This window comes from Poecilia latipinna, unplaced genomic scaffold (genome assembly GCF_001443285.1).
Source record: "Poecilia latipinna isolate Pla-1442-1.1 unplaced genomic scaffold, P_latipinna-1.0 Scaffold239, whole genome shotgun sequence".
Classification (NCBI taxonomy): domain Eukaryota; kingdom Metazoa; phylum Chordata; class Actinopteri; order Cyprinodontiformes; family Poeciliidae; genus Poecilia; species Poecilia latipinna.
This window is the reverse complement of record NW_015112855.1, coordinates 218288-240112: the sequence shown is the minus strand read 5'-3', so window position 1 is coordinate 240112 and position 21825 is coordinate 218288. Positions and strand designations below refer to the sequence as shown.

The 21825-nt window shown below is 40.0% G+C and overlaps 1 protein-coding gene across 3 annotated transcripts in view; it reads left to right on the top strand.

The window, feature by feature from the left end:
* celsr3 (cadherin, EGF LAG seven-pass G-type receptor 3) overlaps positions 1–21825 on the top strand; it is a 120954-nt gene that overhangs the window by 32906 nt on the left and 66223 nt on the right. For all 3 annotated transcript variants that reach the window (XM_015032401.1, XM_015032399.1, XM_015032400.1), the window contains exons 2-3: positions 2157–2500; positions 5315–5603. In XM_015032401.1, coding sequence (XP_014887887.1) covers positions 2157–2500; positions 5315–5603 — 633 coding nt within the window. The remainder of the gene's footprint in view (positions 1–2156; positions 2501–5314; positions 5604–21825) is intronic.

Sequence of the window (21825 nt, the reverse complement as noted above, 5' to 3'; positions counted from 1 at the left end):
TTTTTTTGTTTTCCCCTTTTTTTTTTTTTTTTTTTTTTTGGGGGGGGGGGTTATCTCTCCTTTCCCACCTTTGTTTGCACAGTTTCATTCCACAGTAATTGACAAAAATAAAATGAAATTTAAACAAGTATTTGGTTTAAAAGCACTCTTTTTTTCTCCGCTCCTTCACCGTTGCGTGCTTTTCCCTCTTCCTGGTTTTTTAATAAACCTCCTTTGCTGTCCTTCATCCTCCGCTGCCTCTCTGTCCTCCTGATCCTCTGTGTCCCTCTCTTCTCTGCCCCTCACCCTCCATCAATTTCTGCCATGTTCCTCTCTTTCCTTCATCACAGTAGTATGTTTTCCTGCTTCGGGGCCTTTTTCCTCATATTGCCGCCTTCCTCATTCATTCAAGATTTACTGTCTTTTATTTGTTTGACTTTAACACCAAGTCACCACCGCACTGTTAGAAATTGCCTCCTCCAGTTGGTGCGGCCCCTTTGTCCCAGTGGATTGCTTTACAGACACACAGAGCTGCATGCAGCCTGCCAGTATTGATGATGAAACACAGGTTGTGGATGAAATAGCTTTAGGTCAATAATGAACCGTTTCTAACTAAAGGAGCACGACTGGTGTTGGAAGTAATGAGAAATAATTGTTTTGCGCATCTTTATGACTTATTAAAACTTTCGTGGAGTGCTTTAAAAGTATTTCCAACACTCGCAACAATATTTAATACAGTATATTTATGCTGTGAAGTGAAATTGATGAATTTACATTGATGGTTCTGTAATTGTCTATTTTCTTAAATGCTCAGTGAATTCCTTTTCACCACAGCTGAAATTTGAGATTAAGATTTACCAGCAGTGATATCTGAAGCTGTCATTAAAAATCAGAAACATCTGGATTCTGACTGCTGTAGACATTGCATGATGCCAAAGGTTGGAAGTTTCCACCCTGTGTGCTTCGTGGATGATTTTATTGTAACCCTGGAAGTAAAACCCACAGGATAGAAATGTTTCATCACGTGACAAATGGGATTGTTCAGAAGGATATTTTTCTCCAAGGGCCTTTTCTTGACCAAAATCTGCTTTCAAAATACACAGAGCTGTCTGTTTACTTCTCCAAATGCAGTCGCTGTTTTTGATTTCTTACTATTTTAATAATATATGACCCATAAATGCAACTTTTCTCAAAGTTATTCTTACTTGAATAAACGAATTCAAGAAGATTAAATATAAACTTGCTCTGGTGAAAATAGATGTAAAAACTAAATAACAATTTATTTATCTTGACAGTTTAATTAAAATGGGTTTATTGAGGGATTTGTGGCTGATGTAGTTCTTTAAAAACAGCAGCCATTACCCGAATATTTAATTTGCAGGCAGCCTCTCTTACCATGAATGTATGTATCTGTAATTTATGATCATACACAAGTGAAGTACGCAGCGAGCAATTGTTTTATTGTATTACAGTCACTGCGTATTTCGTCTCTGTCTCTGTTTCTCTTTCATTTCTCTCTGTTTTTCTTTTCTCATTGCTGTCCTGGATTAGGTCACACGAAACACACAGGAGGGTTTTATACCACATTGATAAATGTAATTTAGCTGCAGCTATTATTTCATGTGGTATTCATCACTTTAGATGTGGCCCAAATATATTTACTCAACTACATTCAAAACCAGTTTTTTGCAACTTTAACTGTTTAATGTCTTATTTATTTATTTTTTTTGCAAAACCAAACAATAACAAAGGCAACTGTTTCACCAATCTGAGGAACAAGTTGATTAAAAATAAAGATTGTCTGTACTTTAGAAAGACTGGACATAAACATGTTCATTGGTATTTAATTCCAGTAGTAAGTATTGTGTATCTCTGTGCACGTATTTTGAATCTTATGAGAACCTTTTAGTTTTTTTTATTGATCTTTACATGTATCTATCTATCTATCTATCTATCTATCTATCTATCTATCTATCTATCTATCTATATATATATATATATATATATATATATATATATATATATATATATATTTAAGTGATATATGTTTTATTTTGTTTTATTATCTTTATTAAACAGTATTTTGCTGCATGTTTTAAAATATGCCTGTGAACAAATAAACAGATTTGGATTCACACCAACAATCTTCCCCTCTTGGCTCTTTCTTCACTTTTCAGACGGCGTCCACAGCATCTCAGCCCAATGTGTCCTGCGTGTCCTCATCATCACAGAGGACATGCTGGGAAGCAGCGTCACCGTCCGCCTGCAGAACATGTCCCAGGAGCACTTCCTCTCCCCGCTGCTCGGAAACTTCCTGGAGGGTGTGTCCGCGGTTCTCTCTGTGCCCGTCGAGGACGTTTTCATCTTCAACATCCAGCCGGACTTGGACGCGACACCGGGACGCATCCTGAACGTCAGCTTCTCTGCCGCGTTGCCGGGCGGCCATTTCTTCCCCTCCGAGACGCTGGAGGAGCAGCTGTATTTGAACAGGCCCAGGCTGACGTCGCTGACGCAGATGGAGGTTTGTTTACATTAAGACACACGACACAGAGATGTTCATGCATAGCTAACAGGCTAGTAGCTGCTTCACTTAGTCCCGTGTCCTTATTTACTGAACAACAAATTTATATTTTTTATCTTGAACAATACTTAGTGTCTTACTTGAGCATGATTTTTTTTTAAAAAAAAAGTATTTACAACAGAATAAAGCTTATCTCAAAAAGGAAAAGGTTGATAAAAGTTTATTACTAACCATATATTCTTTATCAATTTCGTAGTTAGTTTTAGATTCCCAAAAATACATTTAAAGGAGACAGTTAAGCCCTTTTGTAAATGTTGACTTTCTTTCTTTAGGTATTAGTGAAATGTCTTTGACTTTCAAAATAAATAGAACCTAATAAGCAGAAACTTTACCAATCAAAACAATACAAATGTGAAGCTCCACCTCAATAAAACAAAAAAAGAACCAAAAAGTTAAGAGATTTCAGTACCAGTAATTCAGTTCAAAATGTGAACCTCATAAACCTGCTACATGTAGAATTGCACAGTTATTTGTTTATTTCTGTTCATTATGATGATTATGGCTTGCAAAAATTCTGAATTTTACATTACCCCAATAAAAAAAATATTTTCAATACAGAACTGCAAGGAAAACGGTTGATTTAATAGCTGCCCAACAGACAGCTATTGCCATTATCCACAAGGAGAAGGTTGAATGGAGAGAAGGAAAGTACGGCACCACAGGGACACCTGTAGCCTTGAGAAGATTGTAAATAAAGCCACGTTCCTGTGGTGTTACTTGTATTAGGTCTCTCCTGAACCAGAGGCAACATTGGAATCAATGTCAAGGGAGACAAAAGTACTGTTTTCAGGAGAAGGTGAAGCGTACATTTCATTTGGAAGTTAAGGGTCAAGAATCTGGAGGTGGATTTCAAGATGCACGTCAGCCAAGTTTCTCGTTCATCATGTCCAAAGTTAGCACAACTCTCTACCAGGAAGTTGTAGAGCTCTTAATGCTTTCATGTGCTGACACGCTTTAATGGAGATGATACTCATTTGTCGAGATGAACGTATGTTTGTTAAAGCACCTACCTCAAATAGTTCAGATTTCTCTTGACTTGCCAAGGAATATCTGACATGAACTGACAGTAACACGAGCCAGATGCTAATCACACAGCAGCCATATGGCTTCACGCAAGAGTACACAAATATCACCACCATATGTCACCATGCATGAAATCCACATACCTGCACACAACACTGGGCATCAGTTATCTACACGTCTACACAGCCCTGAGCAATTCTGTGCACACAGAACCGAAAAAAACACAACAACTCAGATCTGAACATGTGAACGTGTGAAATCTGATGCATTGTGAATTATGTATGGCTGCCATTTCATGGGTATGAAAGAAGAACTTTGATTTAAGAATTCAAGTTGAGTTTTTATTTAATTTACCAGATTTGATGGGGGGGGAAAATGGGCGGTTTTTGGAAATTAATTGTTCTTACACAGTTTGGTGACAGACTACCGTACTTAAAGGTCTCCTCATACCGTTGAATTCCCGGTATAATATTTCTAATATGTACTGAAGGAATTTTATAGAGAGGCGCTAATGCCATCCATCTTAATCTAATACTTTTGTTTTTAGAAAAGAAAAAAAAAGAACAAATCACGTTTACAATTTAAAAGTGTACATCAAAAACAAATCATTTGGCAATTTAAAGTGCATAAGTGGAGATTCAGCTTCAAACCCAACATCAAAGAGTAAAGGCTCTCCAGCGAGAGCAAATCTGTCCGTAGAAACTGAAAATATTTGCACATGAAAGACAGGAAGTGATGACAGATTTGCTGAAAACAGGACAGAGGACACGATCAAAAGTGTCTCAGGATAGAGAGACATTTTGAGGAAATAAACAGGTTTTTCAAGGACAAAAAGAACCGAAACATTCAACATAAATGGCCAACATCAGGATAAAAATCCAAGTGGCGGTGAAAATTTCTCAATGACACGTGGCGCGTCATTTCATACAAACACAGTGACGATGAAGAACTGAAAAAACACTCATCCTCACCAACACAGGAGCAGGTATAGATGCAGCTGAGGATCCAGTAGAGTATGGATCATGCACCAAGCAGTTTTAGAGTAATCAAATTAATCACGAGATTTATTTTGACAGGATTAAATGGTTTTAATTGATAAACTTTTAGAAAACATTAGAAATACATGGAACATGGAACAATACATGGAAATACATGGAGTTGATGAGCCAGACTCTGAAATCCATCCATCCATCCATCCATCCATCCATCCATCCATCCATCCATCCATCCATCCATCCATCCATCCATGGAGCAGAGTCTTTTTACATCGACACATCATGTACATCGCTGCTTACAGAAAGTACTGAGCAGTGATTGAGGTTCTGGCTGAAGGTCTTGGTTTGTAATGGAACATGCTTTATTTTATTGATTCGGCTTCACACAAGGGAAGAGTTTTAATATTTCCATCACTGCTTTTTATGACTCATAGGAATATCCATTAAAAGAGCCATTAAAGTTTCCATCAAACTCTGCTCCCGCTTTTGCAAAGCTGGCTGAAGTCTGAGCTAGATGGAGGCCGGCCGGTTCTGGTTTAATTGTAAAGTTCAGATAACAACTGAAAAGCTGGAAGAGAGAACATGATGTGTGCAGAGGCCTGATCCCGGTGGCGGTGAATATCTACAGCGACGCAGCTAACAGAGGGATCTGACAAATTGGGATGAAAGCAACTTGCATACTAAGCAATGATGGTCTGTACCTTTCTCTTTCCTCTCTCCTCTTCCATTGTTCAAGGTTCTCCCATTCGATGACAACGTGTGTTTGCGAGAGCCCTGCCAGAACTACATGAAATGCATCTCAGTGCTGCACTTCAATAGCTCGGCGCCCTTCATCTCGTCGTCTTCCATCTTGTTCCGCCCGATCCATCCCATCGCCGGCTTGCGGTGCCGGTGCCCGGTGGGCTTCACGGGCGATTACTGCGAGACGGAGATCAACCTGTGCTACTCCAACCCCTGCCTGAACGGAGGAGTGTGTGCCCGCAGAGAAGGAGGCTACACCTGCATCTGCCGTGAAGACTACACCGGTGAGTGGGATGGAGAGAGTCATGGATGAGGGCAAAGAAAGAGATGCAGGCACAGCTTGATCTGTGGTATAGAAAACTCTGAAATGTGAGCGATTTCAGATTTCTCTTCTGGTATTGAACCTTTATAATATCCATGTGTTGGTTCTGACTGCTCCGGTTGGCATAACATGCTTTACTGCCTCCGATTTTCCATGCACTTCCCAACCTACACGGTTTATATTGACTGGTTGCTACAATGAAACATCGGACTCTATAAAGGATGTGTGAACTTGGCTATAAACTGGACCTTCATTGGGTTGCAGCAGCAGCAGTAGTGAAAATCAAGGCTCATTGCATATAAACATTGAAGGTCATTGTAACCAGAACCATTAGACTTTTGAACATACTAACTGGCACATTTGTGAGGGGATGATTAATAACTGGTCATATTTAGCATGTTTAGTTCCAGTGAACTTTTTGTTCAGACCATCGTGTGTATGAATGTCATAATATAATTTTGGCCTTTTAGTGATTCATTTTAATTATTTATTTATTGAGCGTGGCCTGATTTTCAACGACACCTAATCCCATAAACAATAAAAACACCATTTCAGCTGCATTTTTGACCAGTCTACTTGTCAGAAGAGGTAGAGCTTCATTGAATAGGTTGGTGTCTCGGAACAAAGCAGACTTTTCAGGGAAAATATCTTCCAATTAAATTGCTAATTGGATTTATTGTTCTGTTGAAGCACAAAGTTCTGTTCACATTTTTTATCCAAACTGTATCGCTCAGATGAAAGGCATGATCAATTTGGACTAAGAAAGCAGAAACTAAGAAGGAAGCCAAAGTTTAAATAATGAATATGTTAAAGCAGTGGTTCCCAAACTTTTTCTCCTGGGCCCCCCCAGTGGTTTCCAAACTATTTCTGTACCCCACCCCTATGGCTTACAAATAGCTGTCTGGTTGAACGATGTGTGTGAGCGAAGGGAGTGGGGGGTGGATTCTTGGAGACTCCCTGTTATACTCTGCCCCGGCTCCAGATGAACGGGGGGAAATCAACTTTTTTGGGAGCAAAATGAATCGTAGCTGAAAATAGACAACACCAGTAGCCTACAGGCTACTTGTTAAGCTTAAGGTTCTGTATTGATATTAGCTAGTCATCTTTAGTTAACATTACCTGCATCCAACAGCTTTACTCAACTCAGTCGGTTAGTTTGGAGGGAAAAACTGTGAAAAGTGAAAAGTTCTTTGTGTTTTGCTGGTTTGCTGCCGTGATTCTAACACAAACCTACGTAGCTCCGCCCAGCAGCAGCAGCAGGTCTCCTTCACAGGTGGAAACCCAGCGCGAGCGTCGTAGCGCTCATGTTGCGTTTAAAGGCTGCTCGGAAAAACAGGTTACAACATGTTAACAGCGGATTAAACAGTTTTAACTGCTGATAAAAGTGACAGAGGACACAAATATGGGAAGTGCTGAAGCCCCTACTGTATCAAATTGATATAGGAATAACAGAGTTGGCCATTCTAAGGTAAAAACCCAGGGCATACAGCGTTCATGTTTTTTTTTTTTTCATCCAGACGGCTTCCTGCGCCCCCCTGCAATGGCACGGCGCCCCCCCTAGTGGCCGCGTCCCACAGTTTGGGAACCTCTGCTTTAAAGCTTAACATATTTGCAGAGAGTCAAACACTCAGCTCAACTGTGAAGCACGGGGGTGGCAGTAGCATTCTGAGGGTCTGTTTTGCACTCCAAGAATGTTAACAGGATCTTTTTCATGACAACAAAAACTTTGTTGCATCTTTGCAACGAGCTAAAGTACATTTAGCTCAAACATCATGTTGGTTGTTTGTGGGTGTTTCAGCACCATGTTTAGTTCTGTGTGAATGAAAAAAAAAAATTCACAATCAAACTTTTGCAATTCATTTTATAATTTCTTTCTTTAATTCTTTTAACTGTTTTTTTTTTTACCCAAAACCCAAGATACATTTTTTATATATTCTTTCTCAATATGCTAACCCTGACATAAATGTTTGAAAACTTGAAGGCATTTGAATTATTACTTGATTTAATAAAAAAATAAAAAATAAAAAAACACATAGACATTAGAGGTAGAAACAAACCAATGTTTGCTTCCACATTATTTATGTAGAAGCTGAAGACGCGATGAAAATAAGGAGCAGCGAATGCATCCCTCTGTTTTTGTGTTACGTCTTTAAGTGTGCTCTGGTAAAGTAACGCAGACTGTCAGGGATTCTTTGTTCTTGTCCCACACTGACTTCCTTTTTGATCCACTCCGTTTTCTCTCTTTTGTCATGTTGAGCCGAACAACATGAAAACACACACACACACACACACACACACACACATATTCCTCCTCCCGAGCTACCTGTTACTTTGTCTGTAACACACAGGCATTCACATGCAGACACACACACACAGAGGCAGTTGCTATTTTTTAATTTGTCATCTTTTCGCCTGCTATAACCCAGACACAAAAGCTGCTGCATCTTTTCTCACCTTGCCCAATACACCAAACTCTTTTCAAGACATCATCCCTCTTCTCTGTCCCTTTATATTGCCTCAGCCATTGACTTGATATAAGAGAGTATGGAGGCTAGGTTGTGTGCGACTATATGTGAGTCTGGGGGATATTTTACATTTCTTTTTATTTCGAGTCAAAAGAGAGCTGGAAGAAGGATGCGGCACTTCTCTTTCATGAGCGAGACGGAGCGTTTTCCAGCCTCCCACCGAGACGGAGGGAGGGGATGAGATGAGATGAGCAGAGAGATAAGAAATGAGGAGAGCAGAAAGAGAAGTGTCGTGACAAAGTGAAAGAGAGATGAAGGAGCCCAGGATTATAGGATGGAGAGAAATCTGAGAAGTAGAGCTGACGGGAACATGAGTGAGAAGAAGTAATAAAATCTTTATTAGGGAGAAATAGGAAAGCGGTGGAGATCATTTCAGATAATCGGATTTAGGAGAGAAAAGTTATTTACCGGGAAAGAAATGCGGTAAAAAGTTTGGTCTGTGTGTGGACGGATCCCACCAAAACATTACCAGAAAGGATGCAGATTTCCAGACCGGAGCTCCTCTGGACCGGTGATGTGAGATCAGTTAAAATAAGAAAATGAGACGGGCAGCGACTTAAAAACGAGGAATCATGAAGAGATGTGGGAATGTTTTAAAGTGGTAGATTTTATGACAGTGAATGAAAATAATTTGATGGAAGTTGGAGCTTGGAGCTGGGATTGACGAGAACGAGTTAATGCTCTGAAACCAAGCCAAATGCAACTAGCAATACAATTCACGTTTAGCAATTATGTCTATTCTTTGCATTGAAACACAACAACACAAAGGTCAAGTTTTTTTTCTCCCCACTGTAGTTTATTGGAGAAGGAAGTGACATGATGTTGAATTTATGGCATCACATGTCACTTCCTACTGTGAGTAAAAAACCTTTTAACTTTTTGATGTTTCCCAAATCCTAAACTATGATTTGTTAATTATTTTGAAAAAAGATTTAAGTCTAATAAATGAAGACAGAGGGGATAGAAATAATTGCAAAAATAAAATGATAAATATTAAAAAGGAAAAGAAAAATGTTTTGCAATAACTTAACAAGGAAAATGGAGAAATAATGGAGTCGGCTTGAAAGGAGAGGGCGGAGTATGACAACGGTTTTAGTTGTGGATGTAGGGAGACGGATGAACTGAGTGAGAATAATAAAGAGGTGAAGCTTCCGGGGGAAATGGATGAAGAGAGGTGAGCGAGAACAAGGGAAATCAGCCCGGTCTGTTGTTGCTGAGCTCTTCCTGCGTAGGTGTCGGGAGTTGTAGCGTCTCCTCACCGCCCCGGGGCAAACAGAAAGAAAAAGAAAGAGGGATGACGAGGAATAGTCAGGGACGAATTGATTCTGCAACTCCTATAAATCTCCAGACATCTACTAACCTTGTTTGCTCTGTGTTTCTTTCGGTTTTCCGTCCGGCCCCGCCGTTACCCCCTGCCCCCCTTATCCTGTCTTTGTGGCTTTGATTCGGTTTTTCCCTGAAACTCTACGGATCACTCTCACAGGCAGGAGCTGAGCTTGCCCGGGGTTTTCATCAACACTTGGAAACCTTGGTTTTCCACAGAGGGAGTCGTATCTTTATTTTTATTTTTTCAGTCAGAAACAGAAGTCGGCATCAGATCTGAGTCAGGTTTGATGCGTGAACAACTGCGCTGGTGTCCCTTTGTAGCACACTAGCTCTGAAAAGAGATTAGTGTAGCGCAGGCTGCACCTAAACCTAACTTCAAAGAAAATCTAAAAAATTGTTTTCTCATCTTGTGGGAAAACAAGATGTGGTGGTGACGTTTCAAATTTGATGAGGACCCAAATGCAGAGACCAAGGGACTGGAAACAGCAGGGAACAAGTCTAAGGAACTGAGGAGATTAGAAATGTAGAATAATAATCAACTTTCACACAAAAATAACTCAGAAACACAAGGCACAAAATACAAAAGTCAGACAAAAAATAGTCAGGGTGACAACAAAACACATTCAGCCTTAGCTTAGCCAGAATCTAACTCTTTAAAAGAGACATTTAGATGGTTTATTCTAATTTACTCTCTCAAATATCCCCAGTTGGATCCCCAGAGGTGAGCAAGGAATTAAATAATAAACCCACATTGTGGGAAAACTCACTTAATCATTAACAGTTTCTTCATCTGTTTGTGCCAAGCTTAAAGATGCCACCATTTCTTTGAAGGCAACAAAAACCCAAATGGGTAATAAAATATAGATTTCCAATGTGGGATTTCACATAACGCAAGGTTTTACTTTTCTGAGACACATGCCTTAAACTGTTCATCGGGGATTAGTAGAAACAGTACAGGATGAGTGATTTTTGATAGATTTTGACATTCTGTAACACGTCACATTTGATTTACAAATGGGTTAAACTGAGCCTTTAATGAGGATTCGGAGGCAAACGGTGAGAATGAGGATTGTCTTCAAACCTGCCAGTAGTGGCAAATCCGTTGCATTTCCTGTTTACGTTCCATCTGATTGGTTAAGGTTTAGTGTCCTCACTGATAAAATGACTAAATTCTGTGTTATGTGATTTACCAAAACAGTGGCAGTGCAGGCACCCTAAACTCATTCTACTTCAGCTCGTCTGAGCAACTCAACGTTTTCTGGCAGCGGCTTTGTTGGAGCATCAGCATCTTATGTAACATCACCGGAGTAACATATCTGCATGGAAACATGTTTTTGAAATAAATTTCATTTTGGTTTTAAATATAAAAAATAACAATAAAATCTGACAATGTCATGTTCTACATTATGCCAAACTAGGTCAAAATGGGCTCAACTGAGTTTACAGAAAAGTCTGATGTTATAAGGAAACAGAAGAGAAATACACTCACTGACTGAAAAAAAAAATCAGCTCTTAAGCGCCTGCAAATTTCTCGTGACCTGACATCTGCCTTCTTAAATAATTAATCTAAACTGGGAATGAAACAGCTGCTGTGGTGTTTTATATTAGTGAGTCCAAACCTCAGAGGATGTCTGCTGGCCAAAGAGCAAAACTGATCGAAAAGTTGGTTTCTAACCTTCCACTTAGTCGAATACATTCATGACCATCATCAGATACGCTTCCTGTACAATCAAAATGTGCTTGTCAAATGTAAAGGTATTAAACGTAAGGGCTATTGTTGATGTTGATACAGGTTTAGAGTTTGGTGTTGGAGCATAAGCTTGGTTTGAATTACAAAAATGTTAGATTCAGATAAATATGAAAGCTCTTTGTTGGGAGTCCAGATTGTATGTACAGTAACTCCCAAAAGTGGAGAATAAACTCCTTGTGATAAACTATGACTGAATAAAACCAAAGTTCTGGCTGCCATCAGGCAGACACATCGTCTGTTCAGGTTCTGCTCGGCGTATCTGCTCTGATATGCAAGATGTTTTCCAGCTCCCATAACTTCTTATAAGTACCGTGTAAGAGCAGCAGTGAAGAGAAGCAGCTGAAAATCTCAGTTTTATAAACTTGTAGCACGTAAACCTTGTAATAATGTGACTGTCCGCTTTTACATTTTCACACCTTGCCGTAAGCCCCCAAAAATCCAGTTCAAGCTCATCCTACACAAGGGAAGCTAAAGTTCTGACGTAAAATTCAAAAAGCAGCTGCAATCAAACACCATCGTCAGATAACAATTGGTGGCTGCCGTTAATTATAGCGGGTAAATGTGTAGGAAGACCATTTGTTGAAAACTGTTTTGATTTCATTTATAATGGCGCTATCTGCTGAGATCAGCCAATATGTTTTACAAAAAAAGAAGCACAAAAAGCCCAAGCTTCACTAAAACAGAGTATATTTCCCTAATAACACCCACACTGGAGCTTTTTGTTTTCAATTTGGCATGAACTGCGTTATGTTCCTGTCCTTCAGCCCTGGAAGCCAACTTTACAATTGCTTCATATTCACCGGAGGCAAAAAAAAAAGTATTCTGAATAGAGAGGCTGGATGAGGAGAAATCCTCCCTCTTTACTCACACACATTTCCTGCATAGAGAATCTATAGTGAAAGTAAAAGTGCTCACTCCATCACTTTCTGTGTTGCCAATAAGTAACATCGATTTGAGTTATATTTCCATTAGAAAGTGTTTTTTCTTGTTAACAACAACTGCTTCTTTTGAGTGTCAGCGTTGTGCTCTGGTGGTCCAGATGGCTCATAGCGCTTTTTTACTTTAGAGACGTGTTGTAAAAAGCTCGTTTTGGTGTTAGAGGAGTTATCTGGCTCCAAAATCTAATGATTTAAAAAATGTATCTTGCTACTTTTCCATCCATCAATCTTTTCATAAACTGTTCTGTATGATGGGAAAATCCTTCTGGTGGCTTTTTAGGACAAGTTTCTATATCTAATTGATTTATTGATTTTTGCCTTGAGTGATAGTTTTAGAGAACCTACTGACTCACTGTGCCAAAATCTTATCATACCTTGTGATATATGAGGTCACGGTAACATATGAAAACACAGAAAACAAGAATATTTTGGTTTTTATTTATAACAGAAGTAGCTTTTACCTAAAATAAAAATGCATACTCTGCATCTCTGACATAGCAGCGCACCATTTATTAGCTCTGAAAGTAGTTGGTGGCTTCAGGAAGTTCCCAGCAGACAGTGAACCTTACAGGTGGAGATAAAAGCCGACAGAAAGGGCAGATATGTGATTACACTCGCTGTAACACAGGGGGCAACGCCTCGCAGAGCTGAACGATACAAAGAAAAAATTCATGAGATGCAAGGGAGGCGCAAGTCAGGAAGACGGAAGCGAGGATCCGCACTAAATTAGTTTGTGAAAGGATAAACTGGTGAACGGCGAGAAGAGAGGACAGACAGAAATTAAATCTGTTGGTTCTGCAGAAGCAATTTGTATTTTTACACCAGGGGAGGTAGAAGCACAACATAGGAGTTAGTAGCACAGAACAAGCTGGAGAAGAAATGCGGTAGGCAGAGATCAGATTAGTTTTGGGTGTGATAAAGTAGATATGCATGTTAGACTGAGAAATCTAATCCTGCCGATAGGGAGAGGAGACGGATCCCACACAGAGAGCCGGATGAAGCTCGAGAAGAAAAATGCTCGAAATAAGCAAATGCTGCTTTTTATCACGAAAATGGACCGGGTTTAAAAGTCAAGACAGGAAGCGACGTGGGAAGAGGAGACAGTTGGGAAGAGGAGGATTTATAAATGGAGAAGACAAAAAGGGTAGACTGTGATCTTTACTCAGACTGGACGAAATGACAAGAGACAGGAAATCAAAGATGGACACAGAATACATTTTGTTTTATAGTTTCTTTAAAATAACACGTCACAAAAGTTAACATGGCGTATAAGGAGTACCTGTTTGGAAAAAAAGTATCAGCTTTGATTTACACTTTTGTCAATTCTAAGATGGCCATCTAATAAATAAATAAATAAAAAAAACTATATCTTTATTGGCATTACAGCAACTAGTCAACAATTACAAAAAAAAAATGATAAAGTATGAGTAGACACAAAAATATGGAAGGATGGTTCACAGATGTTGGAAACGTCTAATATTTTGCATCATGTATTTCTGAAATTCTGTTTGGGTGAGATGTGAATGTAAAGTAGCCAGAGGCAGGAATGAGTGTGAACACAGAGCCAGGTGTAAAGGTTATAGAGCTAATTATGCAGCACACTGAAAACTCTCTTAGGACTGCAAAAAAAAAAAAAAAAAATCTATGTTTTACATCAATTATTTTGATGAGGCAAGAATTTCCTAGTTTCTTCTTAAGAAATGTATTTTCATGTTCAATTTATTCTTTTTCTTTTGTCCTTTTTATTCTGTGAATTTGAGCAAAAGGTTGTAAAAGTCTAAAGAAAATCATTTGAGAAACAATAACTAGTTATTTAAATTGTGCAGTGGTCTAAATACTAGAATAGCTGATCCTTGTTTATTAGACAGTATTTGTGCTGTTTTTCAGTGTTCAAATACCCTATTAAAGACTTGCAGGGCACAACAGTCTGACTTTTTTAAGTTAAGAGTGAGGAGTGAAAGTAAAACAAATGCAAACTCAATTAGTTGTAAATCGAGTCTGACAGCTGGGAGAAAATGCAATGAAAGTGACGCCGAAAGAAATCGCTGCTGAGATAAAATGCGTAGGACTCTGAGGAAATGACTGATGCTTCAAGAATCGGAGTTAAGATTACAGGTTGAAGAAAAAAAATATTTGAAGAAAAGCAGCTTGAATAAAATGTTTAAAGTGGGAGATGAGTTAGAAATAGAAACAAACAGCTTGAGACGACGGCTGGAGAGGAAGATGAGGGCAGCAGGTTGTTGGTCAAGATAAAAACCGTTCAAAGACAGGAGAGCCAGGGACCAAAAGAGATAATGGTATAGAATGGATTCAGCGAGTGACATTCATTATAGAGGTCATTAACCGAGTGACTGATTGTGTCTCTCGTGCGTTGAGACCCGGCAGCAGAGAATTAAGTGAGTGCCATCAGTTCTCAAAGCGATCCGTTTTTCAAGTAGTTGGAGGAAACAGGGGCGTCTAAATACACAATAGGCACTATTTAAAATATGCATGTTGAATGGAAAAAATAAAATCTTACTGCAGTGGGCATAATTTGCTGAACTAAGTGGGATAAATGAATAAAAGAGTTTGGTGAGGACAGGAAAAGGAGGCAGGGTTTGTTTTAGGAAGATAACACCGAGAGCTGTGAGGTGCAGGTTCAGGCTCCTCCAGGGCATTTCTGGTTTCTTTTAAAAGTGAAAAATTCAGATCAAAACTTTATCGAGTCTGTGAAAATTCACATAACCTTGCCATTCCTGTACCAATAAAGTAGAAAGTAAGTTATCTTCAATGTTCCTGTTTTCCAAAGGATGAAGAATAGACTTTAAAAAAAAATAAAAAATCTTGTTATACTTTGGTGCTAAACACCTGTATAAATTAATGTTATGTAAAAATAATAATAATAATAAAAAACATAATTTCCTTGTATTACAATATAAAAAGGACAAATATGTACTGCACAGTCTATCTTTCACCTTTCACATTTTTTTGTCATGGTACATCCAAAAACGGACAATGTATTTCTTTGGACTTTTAAGTGATAAATCTTCACAAAGTAGTGCAAAAATGCAGATTAAGAGGAAAATTACGTAAACTTTTAGCATTTTTTTTCTACTGGTACCTCTTAATAAAGTTACTAACCCAAATCACAACATGAGAACCATGTTGATCTGCAAAGAATATTTTGTGGGCTTTAAATGTTATACATTCATGTTCCAGTTATGAACTCCCATTGCTTTTACTGACACGCCACAGAAAAGACGCCTAGAGACACGACAATGAAGAAAGAGAAGAAGAATCGCAAAATATGAATGTCATTTTTAAACAATAACATACCAGTTGCTTGTTTTTCTAACATTTCCCAGCCCTGCTTTTTTTTTTTTTTTTTTTTGACAGACGAGCATCGAAGAAACCATCGTTTGCAGGTTTCCACAATAAACCGAATCGGCAAACATGTGCAAGAAGGTTCAGTGATCAAACTCGTCCTGCATGCAGGCTCTGTTCAGTTTCTGAATGTGCAAAGCTTGTTTGAGACACACCAGAAAATACCTGTTGCTGTAATTGAAATAAAACGAATTTCTACAAAGTGCTGATGAAGCGGGACAGAGATTTTTTTGCACGGCCCGTGACCCTTACCTTTCACCTTACAGATTTGCTCTCTGTGTTCTTCGATCACATAAAATACCTTGAAATGCCTGCTCGTGGCAAAAATATGGACAGGTTGTGGGCGCATGATTATTTTTGCAAGGTATTGTACCAGATGATGCTTTTACCGAAATTGATTTTGAACGATAATGTTAACTTAACCCAGACCAGATGCTTCTTCCCCTGTGCTTTTGTTTCTTCAAGTCTGACGAGTCGTTCTCAAGAAGACCTTCAGATTTTACAAAAAAAAAGCCCAGAGATTTGACAGGAATAAACTGGCACCGCACAAAGACCCGCCGCAGTGGTGAGATCACTGCCACACTAATAAATAATAAAGTACACTACCAGGCTGTTTGACAGCAGCTTTCCTCTGGATGACACATCCCTGAGATGATCAGTCTGCAGGCTGTCGGCTGGCCAGTGTCGTTTCATGACATCATCTCTATTTATGCCTCTCGGCTCTGATTCCCGTCGAAAGGGCGCAGCAGACTGTGTTTATGGTTATTGATTTTATACATCAAAGTCACAGCCTCTTCAAACGGTGCCTGTGTTTTACTTCTAGCCGAAACATTTGTTCCAGTTTTGTACGGCGTACGTTTTTTTTTTTTTTTTTGCAAGTTTTTTCCGCTTGCTCGCGGCGCATCAGTTGAGAAGGTTTTGTCCCACCCTGAAAAATGTGAATCTTTGCATAACTTTGTTTTAAATGAGTAGCTAAAACACTACATGTGGTCTAGGCTTCGTAAAGACCCACAAGTAAGGAAGAGCAAGTGCATTAGGAAGGAGTAGGGGGAAGCAAGTGGGAGCGTGCTGGCCTCTGGGGACGCACCATGTGTTGGGCTGGAGGAAGAAGAGGAGGAGGAGGAGGAAGAGGGCGATGGGGCGGAGCGAAGCAAGATGCCGGGGGGGTGGTTGAAGAATACCCGCTTTGATGAATAAAACATCTGCGTGAATGAAGGGGCGGTGTGAATGCATTAAGGCAGGCGCAGAGGAAGAAAAGGGAAAAAAAGAAAGGGTGAGATTTGGAGAGAGATGGAGAGAAAGAGAAAGAGAGAGCAGGAACGGAGGGAATTGTAGAAAGACATAAGCAAGGAAGAAACATGAGGATGCAGGGAGGGAACACGAGAACATAACAGTAGATTAATGAAGTAATAAATCCAAACTGGGAGCAGAAAACTAATCTGAGGTCTTGATATGTTTCTTGAATTCTGGACAAGGTGTGAGAATCGCACAAGCTGGATTGTGCAGTGAAAACGTAGACGGGATACATGGAAATATTAACTCCAGGCATGAGCTGGAATGAGATTCTCATGCTGAACACATTGATGTAGCTGGTTAGTTTGTGAGGCTACCTGCAAAGGTAGCTAGCCTGCACTCAGCTGCTTCGCACTCTTAATTTATTAACTGTTGTTTAAATCAGGGTAACTGCTGGTAATTTAGCTTTGGTGAAACTGTTTATGCTTTTATATATGTATTTTTTTTTGTATGTAGAAAAGCGTTTTGGTTCCGGTAAAGGATTTTGGAGTCAAAAGCACAAAATAGCTTTGATTATGGTTCTAAAAAACATTTTTATTATAGAAGAGCATTACTCACTGGTTCACAAACAACACCAATCACTCCAGCAGACTTTAAACCATAACATTAAAAAAATAAATAAATAAACCATAACTTCTTAAAATCTTGCTATACTTTGGTGCTTAACATCTGTGTAAATTAATATCATGTTAAAAATACAAAACAGTTTCCTTGTATCCCTATAAAAATATGCTTTGTGTACTCTGTGTCAGCTTAAAACAAAAATGTATTCATTTTACCACAAAAACAATATGACACATTGACAGGTTTAACAATGAGCTGTGCTCCTTTAGCTTGCACATCACAACTGTTTGTGTTTTTCACAGCTTGAATATTTTTTTCCAAACAGCCACATTGATCTGCTTGAAAGCGAGGAAAGACGATAGTAGCTGTCTTTTTCAGCCAGCTGACCAGCAGTGTCCAATAACAGCCTGTGGACGGGGGAGTGCTGTATCACTCTTTGTTCCCATAGCAAACAGTCAAAAGAGTCGCATCAAATGATTTAAAACCATCAAAACGATCTGAGGCCTTTTCCATAAACCTGCTCACATCCGGTATAATGTAGCGTTTATCTATATCTAAACACACACACACACCTACACACACACACGCACACACACACACACACACACACACACACACATTAGTCTTCTCTCTTCTTCTTTGTGCTGCTGAACATTTTAAGCGACCCAATTACAGTCAGTGGAGCTGTCAAACTGCTTTATGTTTGTTAAAACCTGGGACTGCCAAAGCAGTTATTAGTGGCAGTGAAGTGGAGTAAAAAGTTTAATGATCCCACCTGACATGTTGCTGTAATTTTCCCCGTTTGCCTTCAGTAGGGCCTGTCTGCGTGTCGCGTCTCACTCTATATGCTCTTCTTTGTTCGGCTGCATGTTTCTATTAAATGCCACCTCGCCTGTGTGGCTGTGTGGGCGTGCTCGCTTCCATTATGGTATGCTCATTAAAATCCATCTGTGCATGCAGCTTATGTGTGCTTTTTTTTTTTTTTTGTTGCATGAATTTCTAAGTGCTTTCTTGCAATAGGACTCCCACTGTTTAGTAATCGCTTGACCTTTGTGTCCATCTGCATGAGGAACCGCACAGCATTTCCCTACTCTAACGTTGTGTGTGTCGCGCTGCTGTTGATCAGTGGGAGCCTCGACGGAGTTCACGCCTTTACGAGACAAGAAATAAACCCATCTTTGATTCAGTCTGAGAAACTGTGTCTGCTGGTTTTCTAACTATAATTACAAGGTATACATTCCTCTGGATGCGGATTTTTGTTCTCTTTTTGATGTTGTGCATCTGCATGCACATATGTTTTATTTTTTGCCTTTTTGACTGTCTTCCTTTAGCCAATTTATTTTCTGTCTGTCAACTTGAGCTCAACTCTGTGTGCATAATAAACAGTGTATGTCTGCGTGTGTATGTGTGTGTGTGTGGATGCGTTTGTAGTTGTCTGTGTTAAGGTCTCACCTCACGCATAATTCATGAGTATTAATGCGTATTTATTTATTTTAATATTAATGAGAGGGTCTCTACGGATGAGTGGTTGCTGCAAACAAAGGCAGGAATATGGAGTGGTGGTTCTCCCAGTCTATTTACTTATTTTTTATTTTCTCCAATATCATTGCTTCCCTGTTGTGTGCACTCACAGGCGAGTGTAGAGTTAACCTGCGATGACCGACGGTATGAGGGAAGGCAAAACACGGCCTGACAGATGTGACCATTCTGAATCGTCCCCGGCTCGTTGTAAGCTGAGCTGAGATTGTGTCTGAGTGTCTCTCTGTATGGGTGAGAGCGTTCGCATCCCCCCTGGGGGTGAAGGTTGACGCAGCCGCGGTGTGAAAGAGAGAGTCCTTGTCAGCCAAATTCGGGAAGATGCGGGCCCATGGCAAATTAAGTGAGGCGGAGAAACGGGGTGATTAAAAGCAGAGTGGACAAACTGCGAGAGAGTGATATGTGGAAGAAAACGTGGCTCGGATAAAACGGCGATAGCCTTCGAGAAACAGAGACCACTTATTAATTGATGAGATCAGATGGGTGCTAACAAATGCAGCAGGTTTATTATATTGTTTTTACAAGGATTTGATGCTTTATACTGCCAAATATTCACACCCTGATAAAGTTTTTCACATTTTTATCTCTCTTTCTCTCTCTCTCTGTCTGTCTCTCTCTCGACACTCTTTCAAAAAAAGGCGAGGTTTGTGAACGCACCGCTAACAGTTGGCCCGTCAATAGTCTGGATTTCTTGAAAAGTGAAATGGTTGTGAAGACATTTGCGAGGAGACATCATGGTTCAAATCAACAGGAAATGATCAAGAGTCCAGAGAATACTTGCTGACTGCTGAGATCAGATCGGAGAGAAATGCCACAAAGCAGCTGAATGTACTTGTAAAAGCTCCAAAAGCTTTAGAAATAACAGCGTGCCATTCGATTTGTCCTGTGTCAGACAGACTCCGTATCAACATGCGAATCAGACATGACTTTGTGAGCTCTTCCAGCCTTCCTCTCGGTGTGTTTCTTTGACTCGCCCTGCAGAATCTTTATGCGTTTCCCTGAATGTGTGTTTTTCCACTGCATGTGGGATGGCGGTCTGGAAGTGGCCGTGTCTTGCGTGTGTCGTGTCAAATTTACATCTAATTGATCACGGGGAAAGGTGAGGACTTTTATTGACTCACAGCTGCAGTGCTCTGTGTGTGTGTGTGTGTGTCCCTGTAAAGATGTGAGGTCGCTGCCAGCGGCTTCTCTGGCATCTAAAAGCAGCAAAAACAAAGTGCCAGCAGAGACAGTTACATGATCAAACCCGACAGCCTGGAGGGCAGGGGCAATGATCCATGTATGTGTTGATGTGTGTGTGTGTGTGTGTGTGTATGAGGTAGAAAGAGAGGGAAATAAAGTGTTTATGTCCATTTTGGATATAAAATATATCTGCATTGTGTTAATTATTGATGTGTTAGCAATTTGGTTTCGTTTTGTCTGGTATCTCACTGTCTGTGTGTATTTTGGGGCCGTCAGCAGGTTCTAAAGTGGGTCCTCAAGGAGCCATCTGTCTTTAGGCTACTTTCAAACCCGTCTGCTCTGCCGATGCGAGGGGGCAGTGTGTGTGGGTGTTCTTTGTGTGCAGCTGCTAAATGTCAGACAGTGTGTGTGTCCAAATGCACTCAAGGAAAGGTGAAAAGAGAAAGTCAATGTGCTTCCCTATGTACCTATTTCTGCAGTGCTTCTGTTTGTCTGCATGTGTGTGTGTGGGACCAAGAGGGGTTCAAACTTACTAAAGCACCCCAGACTAGCACTTTCTTGACTCGCAGCCAAATTTGTGTTTATTCCCGTCTGCAAATTTGTTCATGCTGTTTGTTTTTGTTTTGCCACCCAGTTCCAAAGAAACAGAACTGAGTCAACAGGAAAATGTTTCTTTCTCTTTTTATCCTGCAGAGACGCAGCTTCAGCTTCAAACAGTCTCAGAATATCTCATGGCTTTAAGGAGGAAACTTTCAAATGTAATTTTGATTTCTTTTAAAAGGAATGGAAAATATTAGCCTGATGCAACCGCGGCTAGAAATTAGCATAGCTTCATCCATTCTCTAATCAAGGAGGAATGGAAATTTTTTTAGCAGTCTGATAAACCACTGCCATATGTGTTAAATAATTATAAAAACTCCCATATTGGAAAACCTCCTTTAACTCATCAGAAGGTTTTCAAGAACCACGCAGTATTTGATGATCCACAGAGCAGCAGAGAGACTGATTAGCTGATTGCATATCTGAATTTCTATGTTTTCAAAACCAAAAGACATGATCAATTTCCCGGGTCTTTAGAAGCTTATGAACCGCATAATATTCAACATCCACGCCCATGTGGCCAGAGTAACGTGTTCAATAACAGGATCTCATGGCATAGTCATGTAATTTGGGGATCATCCTTGCTTTTTGCAGATGATGTCGATCTCTTGGCGCCGTCGAGCCGTGACCTTCGTCTCGCAGTGGAGCGGCGCACAGAGTGAGAGTCAGCTTTGTTAGGTCTGAGCCAATGGTCCTCAACCTGCTCTTGTTGGGTTGGGGGGTCGGTCTCTACGTCAGGCGGAGGGCTTCATGTGTCTTTGTGTGTTTTTTCAACTGGGTGGTTTTGGAGAAGGATGGACAGGTTGGTGCAACGTTTGCAGTATTGCAGGCACTGAGAAGGTCTGTCTTGTTGAAAACATTAAACTCCAGATTTTCTGGTCTGTCTTCACTCTGACTGACCTTTTATCTTTTCTGAGTCACGACCGAAGAAAAGGGATCATGAATACAGCAGAAGAGGTATGTCCATCATCTGTGCAGAGCTGCTGTTCCACTTTGAAAGAAGCGAGTTGAGATAGTTTGGGCAAAATCTGGTCAGGTTGAATTGATGATGCTAGTCATGTTTCCCCATAAGACATTGTGACTGGATACATCCTTCACCAAATTTTT